At 38.3% G+C, this 24,778-nt stretch overlaps 3 protein-coding genes across 3 annotated transcripts; 1 reads left to right on the plus strand and 2 right to left on the minus strand.

Annotated features, from left to right (window-relative positions):
• Positions 1 to 1,258: 1,258 nt before the first annotated feature.
• On the minus strand, positions 1,259 to 2,230 carry LOC113575245 (odorant receptor 131-2-like). Its single transcript, XM_027006648.2, has one exon. The coding sequence runs from the start codon at positions 2,228 to 2,230 to the stop codon at positions 1,259 to 1,261; it is 972 nt and encodes a 323-aa protein (XP_026862449.2).
• Positions 2,231 to 11,041: 8,811 nt separating this feature from the next.
• LOC113575142 (odorant receptor 131-2-like) lies at positions 11,042 to 12,013 on the minus strand. Its single transcript, XM_027006478.2, has one exon. The coding sequence runs from the start codon at positions 12,011 to 12,013 to the stop codon at positions 11,042 to 11,044; it is 972 nt and encodes a 323-aa protein (XP_026862279.2).
• Positions 12,014 to 17,517: 5,504 nt separating this feature from the next.
• st14b (ST14 transmembrane serine protease matriptase b) lies at positions 17,518 to 24,690 on the plus strand. Its single transcript, XM_035527125.1, has 19 exons — positions 17,518 to 17,562; positions 18,518 to 18,671; positions 18,769 to 18,896; positions 18,990 to 19,060; positions 19,187 to 19,371; positions 19,519 to 19,554; positions 19,636 to 19,870; positions 20,026 to 20,168; positions 20,288 to 20,385; positions 20,504 to 20,613; positions 21,151 to 21,284; positions 21,446 to 21,550; positions 21,760 to 21,867; positions 21,974 to 22,090; positions 22,228 to 22,350; positions 22,495 to 22,678; positions 23,273 to 23,547; positions 23,746 to 23,879; positions 23,963 to 24,690. The coding sequence occupies exons 1-19, from the start codon at positions 17,518 to 17,520 to the stop codon at positions 24,125 to 24,127; spliced, it is 2,550 nt and encodes an 849-aa protein (XP_035383018.1). The 3' UTR covers positions 24,128 to 24,690.
• Positions 24,691 to 24,778: the final 88 nt, after the last annotated feature.

A 24,778-nucleotide genomic window follows, 5' to 3' on the forward strand; every position in this document is an offset into this window, starting at 1 on the left:
TGCTGTCACAGAAACAGGATGTTTTGGACAGAGGTCCTTGATCAGTTGTGCAAGCAAAGTGCTTTAGAAGTGTCCAGGGGGAGGACAGGAGTAATGTGGTAGTGACAGTAGTGACAGATTTATCAGACATTTTATTCCTTCAGTTAGTCACCCATAACTGAGAGGCATCAATTCTGTTATTGGAGAACTGGAATTTCATAGGCAACCTAATATTTTAATAGTATCCTAGCCTGGGCCTAAACTGCTTTAAGATTTTAGTTTTTAGCCCCCGTACTAAACAATTATTGTGTTAGATTATTACTGTAAAGAACTTGTTCAGTTTACATGTGTGAATGTTAGTGAAGATATACTATTTGCGTGTATAAATTATGGTCCTCATATAGGTCCATAATATTCTCTGTATTGTGCTTGTGGCAGTGTTGCAGAGAATATTATTAATAATGCAAAATTTCTAACAGAGGTAAGCCTTTATTAATTTTTACCTGGTAAACAATTCACCTAACTTTCAAGGGTTAAAAATTAATTTCCAAAACTGGACATGTGGATTTAATCTCTATAGTCTTTCATTAATTTTCTCAGGTGGTGACAAATTACTACTCATCTGTTCTAAATCACCAATCTCTCTATTTAAAGCCTCCAGTCTATGTAGTCTGTGCAAAGTATTGGCAGCTAGTCTTGTTATTTGGCTCTGCTGATGTTTTGACTTTGCCTCCTTATTTTGCCTTGCCCTTTTTTGCTCTTATTAAAACCTAAACTGCACATGGATCCATTTAATCACTCTGAGCCCCAAGTCTTACACATGATCTTACACATTATTTTTCTCTCATATGAATTTGATGTTAGTAAATTTGTGGTAAATTTACAGAATTTCACAAATTTACAGGTATCCAAAACAGCCTTTCTTAAATAAACATTAACATACATCAGTTTTAATGAATTTGTATTTTGAAAACAACATGGACATAGCTGTGCTCTCTACTCAACAGAATTGTAATAACAGATAAATGTGGACATTTTTCATGAAGTGTAATATGAAAAAAATTGTTTTTAAATTGTTATAAATAAATAAAATGTAAGTTTGTTTTGTGAAATTTAAAATTAATTGTCACAATATCAATATTTATAAATATGCATAAAGAACACAGTCACATTTAAAACAGCATATTAAAACCATTTATAATGTTCTTTTCTAATGGAAAAATGTCCCCCCTTCCCCATTTGTTACTGGCTGCCTGTTTGGACACTTTGGCCCCATTCATCAATGTACCTCAACTGCAGGTTTAACTTTCTTTGAAATATAGCAGAAATAATATTGGAATAGGGGTCGTACAGCTTCATCTCTCAGCCCATATATGAGAGGGCTCAAGCAGCGTGGTAGGATCAGGACGATAAGGAAGTTCAGGTAACGTAAATGTATAAACAAAGAGTTACCACTTCCAGTCATCAAATAAAGCATTTTCTCTATGGTAGCAAAGAGAAAAGAGGTGACGCACAGACCCAGCTGAACGAAATGCAGAAGGACAGTCTTGTAAGCTTTCTTAGCAGATCCTTTATTGTTAGAAACAGACCTGGCTGTGATTATAATGCTGATGTAAGTGAAAATAATGATCAGTGCCACTGAGACAAAATAAAGGACATCAAATACTTGAGCCTTATCGACTTGCCAGTTGTTCACAAAAAGTTTCTGTCTTGTGCAAAAAGTGATCTTAAATAAATGGTTGGGATCAGTGATGAGCTCATATAGCAAGTCTGACATTATGTTCACTGAGCTGAGGAACCAAATGACTCCTAGGGCAATGCCTGTGTTTCTCTGTGTGGCAATACTGCTGTGCCTCAGTGGGAAGCAGATAGCCATGTAGCGCTCCAGTGACATCACAGCCAGGGTGAGAGGGGTGATCCCATTTGTGCAATTGGAGATGAGGACTAACAGTGAACAGATGCCTTTGGCTACACTGACAAGAGCAAGAGACATGGCATACATTGCAGTAGTGGTTAACAGGAGGATGGAGTCGCTGAGAAGCATGTGAGCAAACAGAATGTAGCGGGGTGTCTCATAAAAGGCAGTCTTGCTCTTTAGAGCAAAAAGCATGATGCAGTTTATATAAATGAAAAATGAACAAAGTAGCATCACAACTGCAATTTTAATTCCAGTGACAGCGTCAAAGTCCACCCTGTAGGCTTGATTGTAGATGAATAGCAGTTGGTTATTTGTACTGTTGGTCTCTGCCATAGAGTGCAAATAAGTAACAGAATAAAAATTCACTTGTTGAATCTTTCTAGTCACTCCACTAAAATATTTTACCTATGTCATTCTTATTTTTATTAACGTAAGGTTCCCATTAATTTGAAATCATTTGAGAACCTTTCTAAAATATTAGTGGGGAATAATATATTTAACATGCAATCTGGAGCTTTAGGCAGTGGAAATGTCACAGACTGTTATGTTCTGTGTATAAATATCTCATGTCCTCCACAAGACAGAAAAAACAGCCTCACACATCTGTTCTTAAATAGCCATGACAGGTCCACCTATTGTCCCTAATGGGAATAACAACTGTGTTTGTGTGCTTATATATATATATATATATATATATATATATATATATATATATATATATATATATATATGTATATATAGTGGTATTTTTGTTTGCTTAATTGCGCGCGTATGTGTGTGTGTGTGTGTGTGTGTGTGTGCGCATGAGCATGCATGCGTGCGTGTGTGTGTCTGGACTTCCACTAAGCTCATTATTCTTAACAAGAATACAAGTGAGATGTAAAGAAGTAAAAAGAGATTTTTGCTTTAATCAAGGAGAACAATAATTCTAAGTTCAGGACTATTAGAGAATCTGTCTCAGTCTCTGCCTCTGATTTATTTTCTAAGTCATTTTGTAGCATTGGTACAAAAGAAGATATTTCTGCTTGGGAAAACATTCTTTATTACAAAGCTCAATGCCTTTACAAGGCTCACAAATAGCAACAACAAGCCACCTGGGAGCACTAAGGGGGGGAAATGGGATAGGGTTAACTGAAAACATGAAACATTAAAACATTCCTAATCGCTTCTTTGGCTAAAAAAGAGTACACAACAAAACACACCACAGTACAACCACATTTAAGGTGCATCCCAATTGCATACTATTTACTAATACTAACTAGTATTAGTGTATAGTACTCATTTGGGACGCATTAATGTTTAATTTTAACTAATTTACAGGTGTGGGGAGGCACACATCATTCCTGCCCTCCCTGCTATCCTCACTCTCACCACAGCATCCTCCCCACCCCCACGGTCAGCCATCCTGGCAAACAAGACAGCCCTCACAAAGTAGCTGGACACACACTGCTCATGCAGTTCCATACCTGCTCCTTGGCAGTAGGTTCCCCCAGTCCTCTCTCTGTGCAATGTACGGCATTGGTACAGATCAACAACAGCAACAGCAATGCTCCTCTCACCCATCTCTGCTACTGTCCATGCTTTACACATTCCAGGTCATCCTGAAGAATGGAGCTTCTCCACTGTGTAGCACTGTGTTGTTACCATGATGTCCCAACACTGAAGGTTTCAGATTTCTCTCTGCTTCATCAACAGCTGCTTGGAGGCTGGCTGTTGCATTGAGCTGCACTTGCTGCCTCAGCACCTCTGGCAGAAGCATACTCAGGAAGTAATCTTGCATCATTTTTCTTGTGAAGTCTTCTCAAATTCTGTGTATACCTCCTGACCCATCATGCTCAGTTCCACTACCAGCATGCTTGTCTGCTCTTCCTGCAACCTCTTCTATTATGTAAGTGGCAATTTAACTAATATCAACAACGCCAATTGTGCAAAAAGTTGTTGGAGAGCCATGGTCAATGCTGAGATGTCATCGTGTTGCTCTGGTGGCAGATTCAAAGTGTAAAGCTTTGCCCTCCAGTGCCAGACACAGTTACAACATGGTAACAGCCACTGTCCAGCCATGATACCCAGCAGCTCTGCAGAGTATGGCTCCCAAGTGCACTCACCACTGTAGCATGGTAGGTGGATGCATGCTGTCTTTGCCATTGCTGTCAAATGCTCTTGCCAAGAGAAAGCGAGCAAGCCACTGCTAAGCCTTTCTGCTTAGATTCCTCGCCATCTTCCCCAGCCAACCACCTTGCTCTTGGTTGGCTGGACTCATCAGGCAGTGGGCAGGAGTAGCTCTAGTGCCCCCTTCTTCCAGGCCGCTTCTTTGCCACCTGCCTTCCAGATTGTTGATGCGTCTCTTCAAGTGCGGCAGCTGTATCCCACTTCTGACACCAGTATATCATCAGCACAGAAGAATCGGCAGACATTTCTGCTTGAGAAAATCATTCTTTATTACAAAGCTTGATGTCTTAACAAGGTTCACACACAACAAAAAGCAGAGTGAGACTACTAAGTGTAGGAAATAGGGTGATGTTTGATGGCCACAGAACCTGTCCCTGGGAGAATATGCTCCAACTTAACTGGAGTTATGCCCATGTCCTTCCTGTTCCTACCAGCATGCAGCTACCCACCCCTGTACTACTTGATGCTTGATGGCCTCAGAACCAGCCAAGTACATTTTGTAAATCCATTTCCAGGTCAGCTATAAATCAGAGGTTTGCTAGTTCAAGCCCTACCACTGCCAAGTTGCCACTGTTGGGCCCCTGAGCAAGGCCCTTAACCCTCAATTGCTCAAGTTGTGTTCAGTCAGAATTGTAAGTTGCTTTGGATAAAAGCATCAGCCAAATGCTGTAAATGGATGGGAACACACAAGCCTCCCTGTCAATGGTACTGGAGCCTACTCCTACAGGAGTCCAGGATTGCTCTCCTGGAATATATGCGGGTCCACCATGAGGGAAGAAAGTGGTGCATCCAAGTTCAGTGTCCTGCAACAGACACATGGTGAGACCTGAAAATTAGTAAGGATAGTAGTCTCTTGCTGGTACAATACTGAGTGATGCGCAAATCGCTGTCTTGTTAGAAAGTTGGCATTGAAGAGTCAGGATACTATGTTCCTCAGATTCTCTGTTTATTTGCACACATGGAGAAACTACATATCAGTTTTTTTTATCCACAAATGTACTAGTTTAACATCAGATAGTAAGTCCAACAACACCAGAATGTGACAAAATTTAAGAAGCAGGAGAAAGACAGGAAGAGAGAAGGAAGGGGCATAAATAGGGAGAGGGCTGGATGATGTCTGGAGGGCCTCAGCTCAGAACATATTATCACCTCCTGACCACTGCTTTCACTGTGGCACAAGGTGCAGTACACAGCCACATAGATATTCAGAAAAATTATAGAAGTATGAAAGTAATATAAATAGATTCAGAATTAGTCACAAATTAAACAAATATAAGAGAGGCATATGACTTCCTTCAGAACTGGGGAGTAAACTGGTTACCTCAGCTAGACACAATGTGCTTTAGCAGTCTGAAACAGCAGACCACATGGAAGTGTGCCTTCGCCATCTGCTGGGCTGTGGGGAGACCTGGCAGAGCGATAAGACAACATGCCTTAGAAAAACAGTCAGCTACAAGTAAGATGGCAGTATATCCCTCATTGACTGGGAGATCTGTGACAAAGTCCACTGAGATGTGGGATCAGGGATGATGGGGAAAATACAGGAGTTCCTGTGTCCTAGCTAGGAGCTGGGCTCTGGGCACACGCCATACAAGAGGTCACAAAAGGATGGCCTTTCCCTAAGAAGGTACCCAGATGGCCAAACTTCTTCTAAAAGGTTCCAGATCATTGGTTCGCTCTGACGCACAATCAGGTGGATCGGGATCCCTTTATGCAATCTCTGATATCTCTTTCTCTGTGTCAGTTGAAAAGAGCTACCAGGCAGGTTGGAAGCAAGATGTTTGTGGACTGTTCTTCCTGGGTCTCTGGATCGTGGATGTGGTACAGGTTAATGTTTTTGAATACAGGCTGGCAGGAGATGGTAAACTAGAATCAGGTGGTGAAGAGGGCCTGGAAGGAGTGGGGCGGGGGTGCAGTGGATGTACTCTAGGTTGCGGTGGTCAGTGTAGAACACAAATAGATGAATTGCACAGTGACTCCACACCTTGAGGGCCAGCTTTATAGCAAGGAGTTCCTGATTCCCCATGTCATAGTCAAACACTTCAAGAAGAATGCAACTGAATACAGTTTCTCAGTGTTGACCAATCTCTGTGAAAGCACAGGTTTCTAACCTTAACCCCACTCCCATATCAGAAGTTTCCTCCATCACAAAGAATTTCTTAAGCTCAAGCTGGACCACGATGTGAGCTATGTTGAAACAGCATTTTAGGAAGATGAATGCCCATTCTGCAGATGGGGACCAGGAGGTTCTGCGTAGGATGCCTTTGAGAAGTGAGTTCAATGTGGCTGCGATGGAGCTGAAAACTTGTATGTAACAGCAAGAGAAGTTGATAAATCCCATGAACCATTGATGTTCACTGATAGCCCTAGGGCATGTCCTGTATCAGTGATCAACATGTTTCTTTGCTATTTAACTTCCAAAGCTTGTTTATCCTGATTCTTCAGCATAGCCAATTTACCTTGAATAATGACCCATGAATTGCAAACCATTGTGGAATTTGTGCAAACCAGTCATTGTGGAGTTTGGTTAACTACTTGTTTATAATGCAGTGGTCCAACTGTTCTGATTTTGAAATGTAGGGGCTGTTTCCAAATTACTTTTAAGAGTTGACAACGTCTTGCTTTGCAAGACCTGTACTTTGATGTGACTTATTTTGTTTAGGGAGTCCACACCTTGGTATTTTAGCTTTCTGGCAATGGGAGTGGCAGTGTGTCCAGTGACAAATTTCCCATCAACCACCACAACATCCCTTTGGACAATTCTGCAGTATAATGTGTTCTGTCAGCTGTTTTTCCAAGAAAGACACCAGATGGCACTAAATGACCTAATGTTTACAATTAGAAATGTCCAGATTATTAGGGCCTATTTCAGATTTAATAAACCACTAACATCTGAGTCAAATCACAAGTAATAAAGAAACCAACCATGACCTGGATGTGAGCACTGCAACACTGCCAATGGGAGGGTGAAAACTGATTAACCATTTTATACACTTCTTGTGAACTAGTGAAAGAATTTGAGTAGTCATGTAAGGAAGCAGTTATTCAGACATGGCTAGCTTTCTGCCTTCAGTGCTAAGGCAGAAAAACCATTATGACTAAATGACTAAACCATTTCCTGTAAATCTCTGGAAATTCTTCACCATAAATGGAGGGAATGCCTGTTTGTTGCACTCTGTTCTAGTGTTAGAGAGAGGTGCTGTTGAAGAGGTGACAGAGAACAATTTGTTCCGAGGTTCTTGATACAAATACACAGGAAGATAGGGAACGTGCACTGCATGCAAACAACTGTATGATAAATTACAAGGTGTTGCAAAGTACAGGCATGATGGCAGGAACCTACAGATATAAAAAGGAACACAGCCAGCATTTTTGGTATGCCTTGTTTCTGATGGAGCCAAAGACATTTTTGTGTGCTATCTGCGTTTTCAGCACCAAGCTTGTTAGACATTTGAAAAATTCACTACATTGGATCTTCATATTCTAGTTGGTGTTTACTTTGCAAGCACAGAGAACTGTGGACAGTAGCTAGTCACCAATCAGTCTTTGACTAGTAAAGCAGAGATGCAAAAGTAGCAAGTAAGGGAATGGGGTAGTGGGTGAGGTTGTGAGAGTGTCTTCACCTCCTGACCTTGATAAGTGAGTTCCAGGACATATGCAGACCTGACTGCAAATGATTTCTAGGATATGCACAGGCTTGACAGGTTTGACAGTGATATTCCTGAGCCTAAAGCTGACAAAGCTGTCAAAGAATGCAAAATATATAAATATGGCTAATTAAGAAACATATAATTTCCTCCCAGCTATCAGATCTTTATGCTGCTACTTCACTCTATTTCAGATATTTTGGTTTTCTCTGTTGGCCTCTGTGGTTCCAGCCCCTTGGACCTCTGCCCTCCGTAGTAGAGCCTCCCCTGGTTTGAATCTTAAGTCTAGCTATGGTAGCCTTACCCTCTAGCCAAGTCACTACAACAGTCTCACACTGGTTTTCAGGTTTCCTTATTCCTGTCCATCTCTCTCCACAGGCCTCACACACCTGTTGCCTGCCATGTCCTGGATTCTCTGACACATGCTTTTTAGGAATCCCACAACACCAAATCATTGAAAGCATAAGGTTCTTGAATCTTAAAATGTTCTGGAATCATTTTATAAGGAATAATTGTTAGAATACTGTTATGTGTAATCACTCATTTCTTAATGCTGGTGTGTGGAATGGTGAAATGCTGGTGCTGTCATGTTTCTTTCCAACCTCACCTTTTAGCAGACAGATTGTTACATACCTTAGGGAATCTGTCCCCATATCAAGAGAGGGCGTGGTGGAGCATTTAATTTTTTCTTCTTTCTTGCATGTTTTGTGTGCATAAAATAATAACTAGTTTGGAATATTTTGTTTTAAATGACCTGATGCTGTCCCTAACAACTATTTGCTTTCTAGTCTAAGGGCACAGAACTTGCAGTCAATCAGCTGAATAAAAAAGTTGGTTACACTGCAATTTATTGTTAAAGTTTAATATAACAGCAACAAGTTTCTGCTGAATACTTTCCTACTTAATATTCTTATTAGGTTAATAAGAATTACAGTTACTTTACTTCATTTGTTGCTTTGTGTATTAACCGAGACATACACATGAATTATAGAGGCACAAATAAGCGACTAGCTTTTTTAGACCTCAGGAAAATTCCTAATAGACAGTTGTGAGGGTTAGGCAAAAGCACAGGTGCAGGTAGATCAACAACCTGTCCAAACCTGTTCCCTGGTGCCCTCATTACTATCTTGATAAATAATATATGCCTCATCTGTCTATTATGTGTTCACTTATGTCATAGTTGTGAAAACACTGGCCCTTCTGGGACACTCTCTGGTGCATTCAGACTCTGTGGATAAGAGCACTGTCAACTGAGCCATGACTGACACATGCACACTGAAAAATGGCAACTATATTTAGTACATTAGGAACTTTGAGCCACTGAATCAAAAAATGTAAATACTTTGCTTGTCAGATCAGACAATTCCTCCCCAATGTTATGCCAAAAAGTATATTTGTATCATGTGGACAAGATAATTTATACATTTTAATGAACAAAGTTGCTTTTTAGTTATACAAAATCTGTCTTGCTTATCCTATCATGAAGCTGCATTCTAAAAAGCAAAAGCAGTTGCCTTCATAAATTCTACATAGGCATCATTCTCACCTAACAAGTATTTAATTTTTGTTATCAATTTGCTGAGTAATAAAGCAAATCAAGTATAATCCTTTATCTTGTCTGGTCACTTGTAATTTATATATTACACGTTAAGGATATTCTAGCAGGTACTATTGCACAGATACCATTCATTTGTGACCAGCCTAATACTTGCTACTCTATTCCATGTGCTGTTAGTGCTAAGCTAGTAGAAAGGTGTAAGCATCGTATTGCTCTTATTCTCATGTCAACTCACTGTCATGTTATATTATGAACTCAAAACTAACAATTAGGGCACAGATTTTTTTGTAATGTGTAGTCAGTATATCTCCATAAGATAACATTATAACATCATTAATTACTTTTGTAATAGTCATTTTGGTAAACGTTCTACAAGCAACTGGCCAAAATAATGTGCATGTTACTATAGTTCTGGACTATTAAAGGTATGATTTCCTTGTCTGATGTTGATGATGATTTTGTTACTCTGATGATATATTAGATATTACATGTAGGTGTATTCCTTTTCTACCCAGCTCTGCATCAATGTAAAAAAACATCAGCAACTGCTGTATTTGATAAACTTGTACCAGCTCAACGCTCACCATGACAATAGTATGGTAATGCTGTGTGGAGAATATTTCAACAATAAGATCTGGTCACTAGTAATCCTGTAGGTAGACATTAATAAGGACTGAACAGAGGATGACAGATGGACTACAGTCTGTAATTGTATAACTTGAAAATGCACATGTAAAACAAGTGTTTCTAAGTGGTTGGGTGTGCATTAGTCATAGTTTAATCATGTTGCCTAGAACTAAACAGGCAAAACAAAACAGATATTTCAAGTTTGTTTATTGACGTTCATATGCCAGATTAGACCAGAAACTTTCAATGCCATTATGTATCAAGTATCAGTCATCATGCAAACATCATAAACCTTATCTTATTCCTCAGTCTAACAAGTTTACATTCTTAGCAGAAAAAAACATCTGATTAGAAAATGAGGTTGTGTTTACTAGTCAAAGACTGAAAATGTGTTCTGATTATTAAAATATATGTAGGTTGACAAAAATCTGATAAACAGAAAGACAAATAATACATAATTATGCAATAGCTGAAGACTTCACAGTGTTTTAACAATCCTGGCCTGGTCCTTAACTGGTTTAATAACAACCTGACCCCCACTTATTATTAAATGTGATGACAGGGCAGAATGTTTTGAGAAAGATTCAACCACTTGAGCTTTTAACAGAAAAACAGCACTTATTCTTCATTGTTTAAAAATAAATATCTGAGAATGTCCTAAGCTGGAAATGTGGTATTTGTGTCCATCTGCAAAGAATTTTGTCTGGTGATGGAAAATTAGCCATCTTTGTTGGAACCTGAATGTCATTGCTGAGCCTGTTTTCATCATCCATTTTTTAACATTTGATGTTTGAAAGGTTAATTTATTAATTGATTAAGAGTTTGATATCACATATTTTCTAGTAAAGACAACAGCCATTCATCTTACAACATTATAAGAAACATCAGTTTAATTTTTATTCTCAAAATAACAGTGAGGTCCACTAAACCGAGTGCCATGTCCAAAATGACTGAAATAAATACACTTAGTGTAATATGAAATATTTGTATATATAAAAACTAACATTTCTTTCTGTAGGATCCTTGCAGCAGTATTAGTGAGCATGCAAAATGAACAAGGTCATATTTGAGAAAGTATTGTAAATCTGTTCAAGTCTTCCCAATTCTTATACAATCTAACAGTCTGTTGCACTTGCACACTACTCAATGTACACTGATCGCAGTCTTTACTTTATTTGCACCATAGCAGAAATAATATTGGAATAGGGGTCGTACAGCTTCATCTCTCAGCCCATAAATGAGTGGGCTCAGGCAGCGTGGTAGGATCAAGATGATGAGGAAGTTCAGATAACGTAATTGTATAAAAAGAGAGCCATCACTTCCAGTCAACAAATAAAGCAATTTCTCTATGATGCCATACAGAAAAGAGGTGAGGCACAGGCCCAGCTGAACGAGATGTAGCAGCACAGTCCGGCGGGCTTTCTTAGCAGAGTCTTTGTTGGAGGAAACAGACATGGCTGTGATCATAATTCTGATGTAAGTGAAAATAATGATCAGTGCTACTGAAACAAAATAAAGGACATCAAATACTTGAGCCTTATCCGCCTGCCATTTGGTCACAAAAAGTTTCTGTCTTGTGCAAAAAGTGATCTTAAATAAATGGTTGGGATCAGTGATGAGCTCATATAGCAAGTCTGACATTACATTCAGGGAGCTGAAGAACCAAATGACTCCTAGGGCAATGCCTGTGTTTCTCTGTGTGGCAATACTGCTGTGCCTCAGTGGGAAGCAGATAGCCACGTAGCGCTCCAGTGACATCACAGCCAGGGTGAGAGGGGCGTTCTGGAACGTGCAATTGGAGATGAGGACTAACAGTGAACAGATGCCTTTGGCTATACTGACAAGAGCAAGAGACATGGCATACATTGCAGTAGTGGTTAACAGGAGGATGGAGTCACTGAGAAGCATGTGAGCAAAAAGAATGTAGCGGGGTGTCTCATAAAAGGCAGTCTTGCTCCTTAGAGCAAAAAGCATGATGCAGTTTATACAGACAAAAAACAGAGTCATTAGGACCACCACTGCAATCTTGATTCCAGTGACTGCACCAAAGTCCACCCTGTAGATCTGCTCGTAGATGAACGCCAACTGGACATTTGTGCTGTTGATCTCCGCCATGTGCTGCAGATATTCATACATGGGCTTAGGTCATGTGCTGAATTTCTCAAAAATGAGTTCTGCTATATTTTACTTTTAAGGGATTCTCATATTAATTTGACTGGATATAGGGAAATAAAAGACTTTAGACACCAACCTGCTCTTGAGGCTGAACCAATACCACAGACTGTTACCGTTCCATGTGCTGTGCCAACTGATCCTCCACCAAACAGATGTGAGCCTCACACTCCTGGACTTATGCAGCCTCTTCAGGGCCAGTTGTTGTCCCTGGTGGAAACAACAAACATATACGTGTCTTGTGTATGAGTGTGTGCCACTGAGTCAAGTGTTTTGTCACCATTCTCAGTAACATTGATTTCAGCCTTTAGCTACAAGTTACTAATTAAGAAACTTCATATTCATGATATTTAAGTCATATTCAAATGTTTTCACAGCCTAATGGACATCTGACCTTTTACTTTTTCTTATTGCAGACCCAGATACAAGAGAGAGAATTTACCACAAAAAAAAACAAAAAAAAACGTGAACTAAGGAATAGGCTACAACAGGAAACTAAGGGCTGAAATATAAGCATATAGATCATTACTTGTTTATGTAGCAAGTCATATTTTGTAGAAGATAACTTATCTTCCATTCATCACAGAAGCAAAGTGTGGCATTGCAAGCAGGAGTAAGGAATAACGTGGGGTTTGAATAGGGTGCCGATAATGACAGCAACAGGTGTGTGTAATGATAAATAATCTGATGATTGAGAGCAATGAAGTCATCAGGGTTTGTGATTTGTGATTTGTGAGTGGCTGAGTGTCATCTGAAGCATAACCACCACACTCCCCCCCCCCCCCATTTATCTGTATCTTTTCAATGATGTTATGTAAAGAGTAAAGGGTATTTGAACCTTAATCTCTTTGACATTTGGTTTTATGCTGTAATTTGAAACTGAGATTTTAGGAGACACATCACTGTTATATCAATGCTCCAATACATCCAAACATTTTGTGTTATCTTTCCATAATTCTTTACGAATCCAAAGAGCTCCAATTTCAGATGAGCTCTTAAGATTCAGAAAGTTCAGGAAGCAAATAGTTTTCCTTACTGAACAGGAAATCACAAAATTCAGGATGTTCAGAAAGCAATGGCTTTCCTTATTAAACATGAATGTTTATTTTATGTTGAAAGGAACAAAGGATTTTTATTCAGTTACATACAATCACAATTTCTTTAATCATTTGATTTTTACAATGAAGATACAGACATACAAACTACAGAGATATAAACTGGGGTCTAACTTTAAAGGCCTCAAATGCCTATTGTTGGATAGGCAAACACTCATGGGTACAGGTATACGCAACAACCTCTGCAAACCTGCCCCTGGTGTCCTCATTATTATGTCTATGAATAATTTATGCCTCATATGTCTATCATGTGTTTTATTTCTGTCATGGCTGTGCAAACAATGTCTCTTTTGGGACATACACTATTGTGCATTCAGACTCTGTGGACAAGAACTCAAATTGTATTGGACAAACTGAGATAATTTACAATCAGCTAAACATTAAAGGAAACAGAAAGCATAAAACTGTATGTTCTTGTAAACAGGTGATTGCAGTATTTTTTTTTAATGTGGTGGCATGGGGGCAGCAAGAACAAAATGGTGGGGAGGGGGATTGTGGGCTTTGAAAATTATCTTAGAAAACACTGGGTATGATTTGCAGACTCTTGTGCCATGCCCTGTACCCTAATACAGGTACATCAATACTGGCACTCCACAAGAAGCTGAAAATAGTTATGTATTGAATAACAGTTTTGTTTTACTAAATAAAAAGCATCACATATGCATTAATTATTCATTTAAATTGGTTTATTTTCAAAGCAAACATTGCAGTGTGAGTGTTCTCTGCACTGTATGTTCTGAGATTGTAATATATGTCTCTTTGTGTTGGTTAAGTGCAGTATTATTCATGTAGGCTTTGCTCTGCCTCAGAACAGCTGTTTTCTTCCGTTTTTGTGCTGGGTACTAATAGTTGAATAAACTCATCCATATCCAGGGACTTGTTTCTCCATGACTCTATGCTGAACACTTCCAGGTCACTCAGTTGCACATCAGTCATGGTTGTTTATAGGAGATCCATTTCAGTGTGGAAAAACTAATTTCACAAGCAGCATTGCTTATTGGTTTTGCAATAGCAAATTTGCACTATTAGAAAAAGAAAACCTATATGAAATGCTCAAGAAACACAGTGAACTTCAATATCCTGGTCAGGCTTTGCATTCCTCTTTTTCTTTTCCTCTCCAAAATCATTTAAGCTTGGTGCAACTCATGCCTCAGATCATCTAAATCTGACTTGCAGATCCCTGCAAATTAAAATAGAGGTCACTCTTACAAGAGAATGTTACTATCAGATGGAGTGCTTAGATGCCTCTCATTATGTTTCAGTAGGACTTGCATTTCTGTAACACCCCAATTAAAGAGTCAATGATTAGATAGAAGATGCTCTTTTCACATCCATCCTTTCATCTTGTTCACGCCTACACTTGCCAAATGTGAATGTCACTACATATCGCTCTAGTCTAGAACTGGTGTACCACTGACATTTTTTCACCATTTCATTACTGATATTGAATTTCTGAGCTGTGTCCCCATAGCTCATCAAACAAGCATTCTTCTGTGTAATTCTGATGTGTCCTAAAATGCTTCAATAAGATCAACTGCTCTCACTATCAGCAATAATTTTAAGGACACAAAGCACTGTAGTCTCTCCATCATATTACAGGCAGGCAAAAGTGTGTCATGCCCATCTTATGTTGCTAAGCTTCTGAAACTCCATAGGCTAACCTCCATACATTTTTCGCTGAACTTCAAGTCATTTGTGATGAATGTATGAGCCTGACATGAAGACCTATAGCACAGACTGCCAATCTCCTAATTCTACCCATCCTGTTCAGAAATATGATCTAGACGAGAAGAAAGGATTTCGGAGACAGGTAGAATGAGTAGGTTCATTAGTAAATAAAAGAATCACCTCAGGTACTGACTTGACAGTATCAACTAGAATTAAGACCAGGCAATGTGCACTGCAGTGCACATAGACTACATGTTTTGCCACTGCCTTTATGAATGCAAAAACATCTGCATATTTTCCACTTATTATGGATGCCTCATCATATCCCTGGCCTACAAGACTGCTTTATCTCTTTATCTTATCTCTCTAGACAGTTGATGGTCTTCTCTGCTAATCCTTCAGTGTCTAAGATATTAGCTTTTTTAAAATCTAAAAACTCTCATGTACTTCTTTTGTTTTATGTTTTTAGTTTCATCAGCTAAAATACTGAATGCCTCACTTCCTTTGACCTCTTGAGGACATACCAACTTGTTGGTAGGCTCACTGTTTCACTCTTATTGTATCACTGTTGGTAGGCTCTCTCTTTCACTCTTATTGGATCACTGTTGGTAGGCTCACTCTTTCACTCTTATTGGATCACTGTTGGTAGGATCACTCACTCTTGTTGCTGATATCTGGAGTTTACTTATAGATATTCTTGCAGTAGAGAATAATAACACATATTTCGAAATATATAATTGATTGTGTACACAACATGAACAGAGATGTAGGTGGTATTCCAGAAAGGTTTATCAAACCTTGTACTTAACCTTGAACTGTGAGTTGACTTCACTCGAGCCAGCATACCCAGATTTATCCATTCCAGAGCATCCAGTTAAGAGTTTCAGCCATCAAAGTCAGTCAGCTCTGAGTAGACTGAATGTAACTGAAGAACCTTCATGGTTAACTTATGGGATATGGGATTTAACATGGATGCAAATGATAATTTAATGTAAAAAAAAAACAAAAACAAAACTGTTTAATTCAATATCAGTGTCAGAAAGCATGAAGGACAGCAGCAGAGAATAAAGAGATTTGTATGACACTGGACATGAATTGTGGCCGCAGGTCGGGAAAAAACGTAAGCAGCAGCTGTGGGAGTTTCTGTATTGTTATATTTACACACACACACACACACACACACACACACACATATATATATATATATATATATATATATATATATATATATATATATATATATATATATATATATATATGTGGTTTGATAAGATAAATGGCGTCCACCCCCCCCCCCCCCACCCCCCTTTTTTATACACGACCACAAAAAGGACAGGTTTAGAGTTATCGAGTTAGTGAGTGAAGACACATCAAATTGTTTAGCCTAAATTAAATATAATTACTCTTCATAATTTGACATGCTCGCTCCTTGTATTCAGTAATTTGAGCCGCAACATCAATTAAATACTAGTAACGTTTGTGCTGCTGATGTTCTGATGTTCTGACGATTATACGCCTTCATTTTTCGGACGTTCGCGAGGGGTGCTTGAAGCTGAAAGCGCATTTGCTATGGTATATTACGATTTTCTCTCATTGTTTTCTAAGGAGACCAGCGGCAGTTGTGCGCAGAGGATTATGGGAGCCATACAAAGAGACCATTGAAAAGTTTATCTTTTCTCAACTTTATGCAACTGAGAAGCGAGTGTTGCTGGACAGAAGCCAATCAGCACCACTTGGTGGCGTCAGTCAACCTACGGTTAAAGTTTAATTATAATTAACTCAAAAAAGCAAATCGTAACCCTAGTCCAATGTTCAGCCCTAGTGTTTTCCCAGGGGACATTTGTTCATTTTTTTTAATGATAGGCACCATTAACAGCTATAAGCTATAATTAATGCTACATCTAATACATCTAAATGCTTTGAAGTGTTAGTTTAAGAATTAGAGTGTTTGTAGTCAGTAAAGGTCTATGATCCTAAGCTTCTCTGTGTGTGTGTGCGTGTGTGTGTGTGTGTGTGTGTGTGTGTGTGTGTGTGTGTGTGTGTGTGTGTGTGTGTTCTGTTATTTACTCTTCTTTTTAAGAAAAATTAAAAATAAATACCCCCTACCCAAGAAAGATTATTAGTAAGTCTCTTGATTTCATTTGTGGTCCATGAAATTATTCAGATTGATAGCCATATATGCAGAAGGCGCAGTAAGTCAAACCCTCATTTTGAAAACTATCCTTTAAACCTGTAATTATATCCTCAAAACTGTAATTCTTTTTTCCCTCTGTCTTTTCTTGTAATTTCACCTGAAGGTACTTAACGTTGCCTGCTGTACAGGTTATACCATTGAATTTTGAAAAAGGACCCGCCTGCACTAGGTGGAAACATATTTAAGCCACTTTAATTTGTTTTTGTTCACTCATATATAATATGACTGATATCATCTTTTCAAACTAATGTTTTAGCACTTGTCATAGATTTTAGTAAATTATCATCGAGATTTGATTTCACTACACAGGAGAAGTGAATTATCAGACAATTTTGCAGAAAGTGGAGACAACAGACTTGCTGCAACTTGACTTGGACGTGAGAGTGAGATTGAGAATAGCCTACACCATCAAGTAGTACTTTGGGGCAATAAATTACATAGATCAAAACTTTTCGCATCCAGTGGATGATATGGATCTCCTGGAGAAAGGAAATAAAAACAACTCAAAATCTCTGGTATGATTAACATGATTCCAATCACGTTATTCCATGTGTTTTCTGTGAATGATATTATAGGGGTTAACGTTGATGTAGTATTTACTGTTAGTTGGAGAAGGGAGACAAGGGGGCATGTCATTGTCTTAAATTTTAACATAGGTTCACAAATTCAGTGCAAATGTGACACTGGATACTCTGATTGGGTACATTTAGTTGAATTAGGATTTACTGTCTATATCTCATTCTGCTAGTCCTGGGTGTTCTAAGAGAGGGGGAGAGTTTTATTTTGTCATTGTATGTCTCATGTATTGCCCATACATATATATTACACTCTATAATATTATAGATACGTTGTAATATAATAGATACTTCTTAGGCCTGTAAATTTAACTTTGCTAGTTCTTTGTTGTATATTGATGCAAATACATTAATTTGTAAGATACTATAAAGAGGCTAGAAAATATATCTTTAAGTGGTGTAGTTATTTTTTATTTTTGGACAATTATAGCATTGTAAGCTGTATAAACTTTCTGAATTGATTAGATAAGATCAACGATTAGAATTATTAATGCTAAGACCTAGACATTAATTATTAGTGCCAAGACTTCGAGTGCACTGACTCAAGGAGTTATTAACCGTCACTAGACACAATATAATGCAGCAGAACAACTTGCTTTTCATTGACACCACAAGAATGACGGATATTGAATGACATGACCCACTAACAAGTGTCTCAAATACCATCTTTAAAGGGCTTAGTGACATTCAGGGTGTGGATTCAGAACATTCTATTTGAAACTTTAATTACTGCATTGTTTTGGAATTGTTTATGCTGTCTTTTTTTCAGTAGCACAATAGCATGAGTCTTATCATAAGGTGATAAGGTGATTGATATATTGATATTTCTATTGAAGTATATATATATATAATTGTTTCAGAATAAAAATACTTTTATTTTTTACCTATCCTGTAGGGTGATGATCCTTCAGTGCAGTTTATCCCAGTGTCTAATAATGAGAAGCTAAGGAAGAAGACTTTACCATGCAGAAGCATCTTCCTGACTGTGCTAGTCATATTTGGAGCAGTCACTACACTGACAGTAATACTGCAAGTGTGGCTCCACTTGTGTGAGTACTTTCACCTGACACTCTTCATTCAGATTCTCTCCATGCTGACTCTTTCAGAATGATTTTTCTAAAGGGGCTCCTTTATTGTCTCATGCAGCAGGGACAGGTAACATAATGAGGGTATTCTGTGGTTCTATGGCCATATCTAATCAGAGATTCTCAAGGTCTTATGAGGATGCAAAAAGTATTCAGTTCAAAGAGCTGGCCTCCAAGGTTGTGAAACAAGTGAGTAATTTATTAATTTTATCTTTTTTACTTCATCTTTTAGCATACCTTTTAGAATACTTCTAACATTCAAGCTATTTTCATGTTTTTCAGATTAAGAATATATATGGTAATGTGCCATTATTGTCCAGATATTATATTGGTTCCAGTGTTCAAGCCTTCAGGTAAGATAAAATAAATTTAGTCAAGCTTTTCTCACTGTGGTATTCACCTGGATCTAGCTACTTTCAAATTCTCCTCAGTTATGTAGTTTAAGTCTAATAATAGTAACATAATGTTGTCTCTTTCAGTGAGTTCCATGATGGCAGTGTCATAGTTTACTACATGTCTGAGTTCCATGTGCCTTTGATTTATGTGTCTACTGTGGATGAAGTCATCAATTCCAATGATCTCACTGGAATGTTCAGACACACACGGAAGTTCTTGGGCCCTGAATCTGACAAAGCCCTGCATATCTACAATTTGGTATCTGGAGGTACTTAAGATATATTACCCTGTATTTTCAGTTAGTCTTTTATGCATAGTTACATTTTGCTTGTTGTGTTGTTAAGTACATAAACATGATTACACTGTGACTCAAAGTATGAGGATTTTGATATGCTATTTTAATCCATCCTCACAGCTATGGACCTCCGTCTGGTTAATGCCACTCTGAGAGGTGAGTGAACTTTGCTTTACATGGACATTGGAAAAATGCAATCTGATATTAGGGACTTACTAAGCTTGCCCTCCCTGTCAGGTCACTACAGACACACCCACCGCTGTCATAGGGGTAAAACAGGCACTATCCAGTCTATAGGCTTCTCTTATATCTTCTACCCTCGCAACATCTACACTGAGTGGCAGCTCCGTGCCGACCCTGGCTACAGAATTCGACTCAAGTTTATAATACTGAACATGGAAAAAGATTGCCATAACAACTTCATCAAAGTCTATGACTCTCTAGTCCCTACTGAGAAGCAGGTCCTTACAGAGTGAGTGCACTTTGCTTTAAATTTTCCAAAACATTTTATTTATGGAATATATGTACAAACTGTAGTAACTGTAATAATTCTGGGTTTAGACAGACTCCCTACCATTGTCACACTATACTATCTTGATTCATCACTTAAGATATTTATTCTTTCAGGAAATGTGGATATAACAGCCTCAGTGATCAGATGATTTTCCTGTCTTCTGGAAATGTCATGTTACTTACAATGGTCACAAATGGAGAAAATAACTTCCCAGGGTTCAAGGCAGAATACTCCCAAGTCCCTGTTGAAAGTCAAGGTACATTTTATAAAGTGATGGCAGAGGAGAACTTTAGGAGATTCAGGGGAGATGCACTTAGGAGTTGCACAGCAATAACCGTTAAAAACCTACACTCATTTGGTTCCATTACCTTTCAGAGTGTGGTGGCAAGCTAATGGGGTTTTATGGCACTTTCAAGTCTCCTGGCTTTCCTTCCCACTATCCTCCTCAAACCCAGTGTGTTTGGGAAATTGAGGTAAAAAAAAAAAAGAAAACGAAAAAAAAAGTTAATTCACTAAGCCATAAGAGATATTTCCAGTCTTATATTACAACTGAAGGGTTATATGTCAGTTAATCTTTGTGTTGTCTCTCAGGTTCCAGAAGGAAAGTATATTAAAGTGAAGTTCAGTAAGCTTTCTATACGTGAGCCAGGACAGAGCCCCCGTGACTGTTACAAAGACTACCTGGAGGTCAACAAATACAGGTTAGACCTTTAAAAAAACCAGTGTGAAGATCATCATTTTATACAGGTTTTTATTTCATGAATCAAAGGCACTGTGTGTTTTTTATGTTATATTTTTTGTGTTATATTTTTCATTTCATGAAAACATTTCATAGCTAGTGACACAGAGCCTGGTAATAGCTTCACATTAAATGAGCAATAGGCCATTTCTCCAACCAAAAGGTACCATTAAATTATTATTATTATTAAACATTTGTTATTTCAATTTTTTTCTATCAAGTGCAGCTCAAGTACATGAGATGAAGATCAAATTAATTTGTAGTCTTCAGATGAACCAGTTTATGCCCCATAGAGCAAGCTCCATGGAAACAGCCATGTTTAAAGTAGATTTAGAAAATAATAATTGCAACATCCAGACCACTAGGTGTCAGTATAACGGCTGTTTCACAACGTGAATAAGAATCTTTAGAAAAATTACTTATTGCTTTTTTAAAGGATTTTCACACTTTTGGCCACACATTTCTGCGGGTTAATATGGGTTTGTTTTATATCTTTCAGGATGTGTGGAGAACTGCCTGCAAATAAAGTCCACTTTAGCAAGACAAACCGAATTTCAGTCATATTCTATTCTGACATGTCTTATGTAGACAAGGGCTTCTCTGCAGAGTTTGAAGCTGTGGAGCCTAGTGAAAGTATGTTAGTTTTTTTTTCCTGATATTCAAAATCATACCCTCCACCATTAAAAAAAAAAGGGAAAAAAAGTGTTTTTTGGCAGAATGCTCATAATAATAAACTAATAGTAGGCCTATAATATACTCAGATGTTTATAAATACTGTTGTCTATGATCCATAGAATGTTCTGGAAAATTCCAGTGTGAAAATGATGAATGCATTCACTCTGTCTTGAGATGTGATGGCATAGATGACTGTGGTGACTTGAGCGACGAAAAAAACTGTGGTAAGCACAGAGTCATCATATTACCCAAATTAGTAAGAATGCACATTTCAAGTCTCAGCACACCTGTGCATGCAGTACTTATGAATCATACTTTATAATTACTCATAACACTTAGGGGGGGGGGGGGGGGGGGGGGGGGGGGGGGGGGAACATGTTTAATAAGGGTGTGGAGTGAAGGGTGCCATATGACATCTTGTTTATACATGTAGTCTGTAAGGAGTCTGACATCAAATGTAAGAATGGCTTCTGCAAACCCAAATACTGGCGCTGTGATGGTGTTAACGACTGTGGTGACAACACAGACGAGGAAAACTGTGGTAAGTATGCAAATGAAATACAAGTTGTAGTCTAAGGCCCTTTTTTTAAGGCCACTGATTAAACCTGAGTAAATATTTACAGAAGTTGGCTGCTCCCTGTGTGCAGGTATATGTAGAGCTGGGGAAATTACATGTCGAAACAACCGCTGTGTCTCTGAACACAGGAAGTGTGATGGCCATGATGACTGTGGTGATGGCACAGATGAATCAGAGTGCCCAAAACGTAAGCTTGCTTACACAAACACATGTCCATAAACAGCTTGTTTCTCTTTTAGCTTTTAAATAATTACCTCCAGAAATGTAGCAGAAAATCAACCAGACAATCAATATGAGGTTTTGCTTCTTGTCTTGTATATTTAGCCATAGTTGTCAGCTGCTCTGAGTACACCTACAAGTGTAGGGATAACAAGTGTATCAGCAAGCATAATCCTCAGTGTGATGGGGACAAAGACTGTGAAGATGGTTCCGATGAAATCGACTGTGGTAAGCTTAAACTGCGGATACAATTTGTGACTATTACTGCTTCAATGATTGCTCAAACATACTACAGAACCGTTGCAACAATAGGTATTCCATCATGTTCAGTGATGTTTGTTGATGATGTATGTGTCCAATGATTCCATATAGACTGTGGTTCCAAACCCTACAAACGTTCTCGGATTGTGGGTGGTCAGACATCCACTGAAGGCGAGTGGCCCTGGCAGGCCAGCCTCCATGTAAAGGGCCATGGCCATGCATGTGGAGCCTCCTTAATTAGCAACCGCTGGATGATTACCGCTGCACACTGTGTACATGACTCTGGCCAAATTATGTACGCATACCGTCACCCTTTGTACTTGCACTCACTTTTTCCCGCATTTGATTTTATTCCACATATACACTACAAGTAAACATTTTAGACACATCTATACACCTATGCTTTCTTAACTTTTAAAGAATTTAATTTTTTCATTTAATATTTATCCACATTATCGATTAATAGTGAAAGAAATTTAAATGTTGAAATAATACATATATCATTATGCAGTTACCTAAACAAGATTTAAAACAATCTTGTATTTTAACTAATTCAAAGAAGTGGCTCATGATAGCTTATGTGACTAAAGTTAGATTAAAGTTCAAAATGAAAATCACTTGTTAGGGGGCATATTCAAAGTATTTTTAGGGTTTTTTTGTTTGTTTTTTATTTTTGTTTTGGATAGAGGTTATTAAATAGTGAACTTTATTTAACTTGATTTAAGCATAAGCATCAGACTGCATAGTCTCTCTTAACTTGAGAAATCATCCAGTTATAAAAAAAAAAAAAGAACTTAAAAGAACTGTGCTTTCACACCTGCTTGTCATCTAAGCACAAAAGCAATTATGCAGGGTAATACTGATCATATACTTGTGTATATCTAAGCAGGTATTCTCAACCTGATGTGTGGATGGTCCACCTGGGTCTGCATACTCAGGGACACTACAATCGGTGGACAATACATAAGAATGTGAAACAGATCATCTCTCACCCTGACTATGACCCTACGGAATTTGATAATGATATTGCTCTGATTGAGCTGGACAGCCCTATAAAACTCAGCCAGAGAGTTTGGCCTATCTGTATGCCTGCAGCCACAGATCAGTTCCTTGCAGGCCAGTCTGTGTGGATTACAGGTTGGGGAAGAATCAGCGAAAATGGAAGTAAGTATAAACAATTTTATAAGGGGAAAGAGATTCATCTGATTGCATTCTTTCAAATTACTTGGCAGAAGCAATCACTCAAAGGTGCTATCAGATTCTCTTTATGTTGCACTACAATATTGAAATGCATTTACTGTAGGCAGTAGTGAGAATTGTGCTGAAAATAAATACTGTATTGTCTTTATGTTCCTGACTCAGTGTTAGCGAAAGTGCTGCAGAAAGCACAGGTTCGGGTCATCAATGACACAGTGTGCAGTCAGCTGATGGGGAACAAGGTCACACCACGCATGATCTGTGCCGGAGTTCTGAATGGTGGCGTGGACGCCTGTCAGGTCCAAAAATCTACGTCCCTTTTACCTTACTGCACTTTTTTTATGTCCCCATTCCTAAACTCCCGTCCTTTGTCCACCCTCAGGGAGACTCAGGTGGACCACTCTCCTACATAGACATGGCCAGTGGGCGCTGGTTTCTCGCCGGCGTGGTGAGTTGGGGGGATGGTTGTGGCCGAAAGAGCAAGCCTGGTATCTACAGCCGCGTCACCAAATTTCGTAGATGGATTCGTGCAAAGACTGGGGTATAATCATGCAACGGAGGAAGTCAGGCAAGGGAGGAAGGTTTAGACAGAGGGATGAGTGGCATGCTGGAATGATAACTGGAAACAACTGGGGAGGTGTTATTTATTCATTGCATAGTCAGTTGTTTAAAGTTTCAGGCCAGAGTGTGCAGTAATGATTCCTCAATCATGTCAATGAATTATTTTGTGTATTTTATTATTTTTGTGAATGATTTCCCTAAGGTGAGACATGTAAATATTTTAATCACCCTTTATTTTTCATGAAGGGTGCTGTGGTATTTTCAGCTTTTATCTGTATGTTAGTTGTTTTTTGGTTTGTTTTTTGTATGTTCAATAAACAAAAAACAATGAAGTGTGAAGAGTGTTTAATTTTACACTGTAAAACTGTGCACACATATGTTCCTAAAGCTTGATTTATGCTTGTTGTATATAATAGTTCTGTTCTTGTGGTCTAAAATGACAGGTCACAGTTTCACATCAGTTTCACTTTACATAAAGTCAGTGACACTTGGTAATCAAAATCTGTAGAAATGTAGCTAGCTATTAATATTAATATGTACAAGTGTATTGTAAATTAGGCATAAATGTTTTACTTTTGCTTTTGTTGTTTGAGTTTAATAAATTGTTATCTAAGGAATTACTTTTAAATGTTGGTCT

The sequence above is a fragment of the Electrophorus electricus genome, chromosome 6 (genome assembly GCF_013358815.1).
Source record: "Electrophorus electricus isolate fEleEle1 chromosome 6, fEleEle1.pri, whole genome shotgun sequence".
NCBI lineage: Eukaryota > Metazoa > Chordata > Actinopteri > Gymnotiformes > Gymnotidae > Electrophorus > Electrophorus electricus.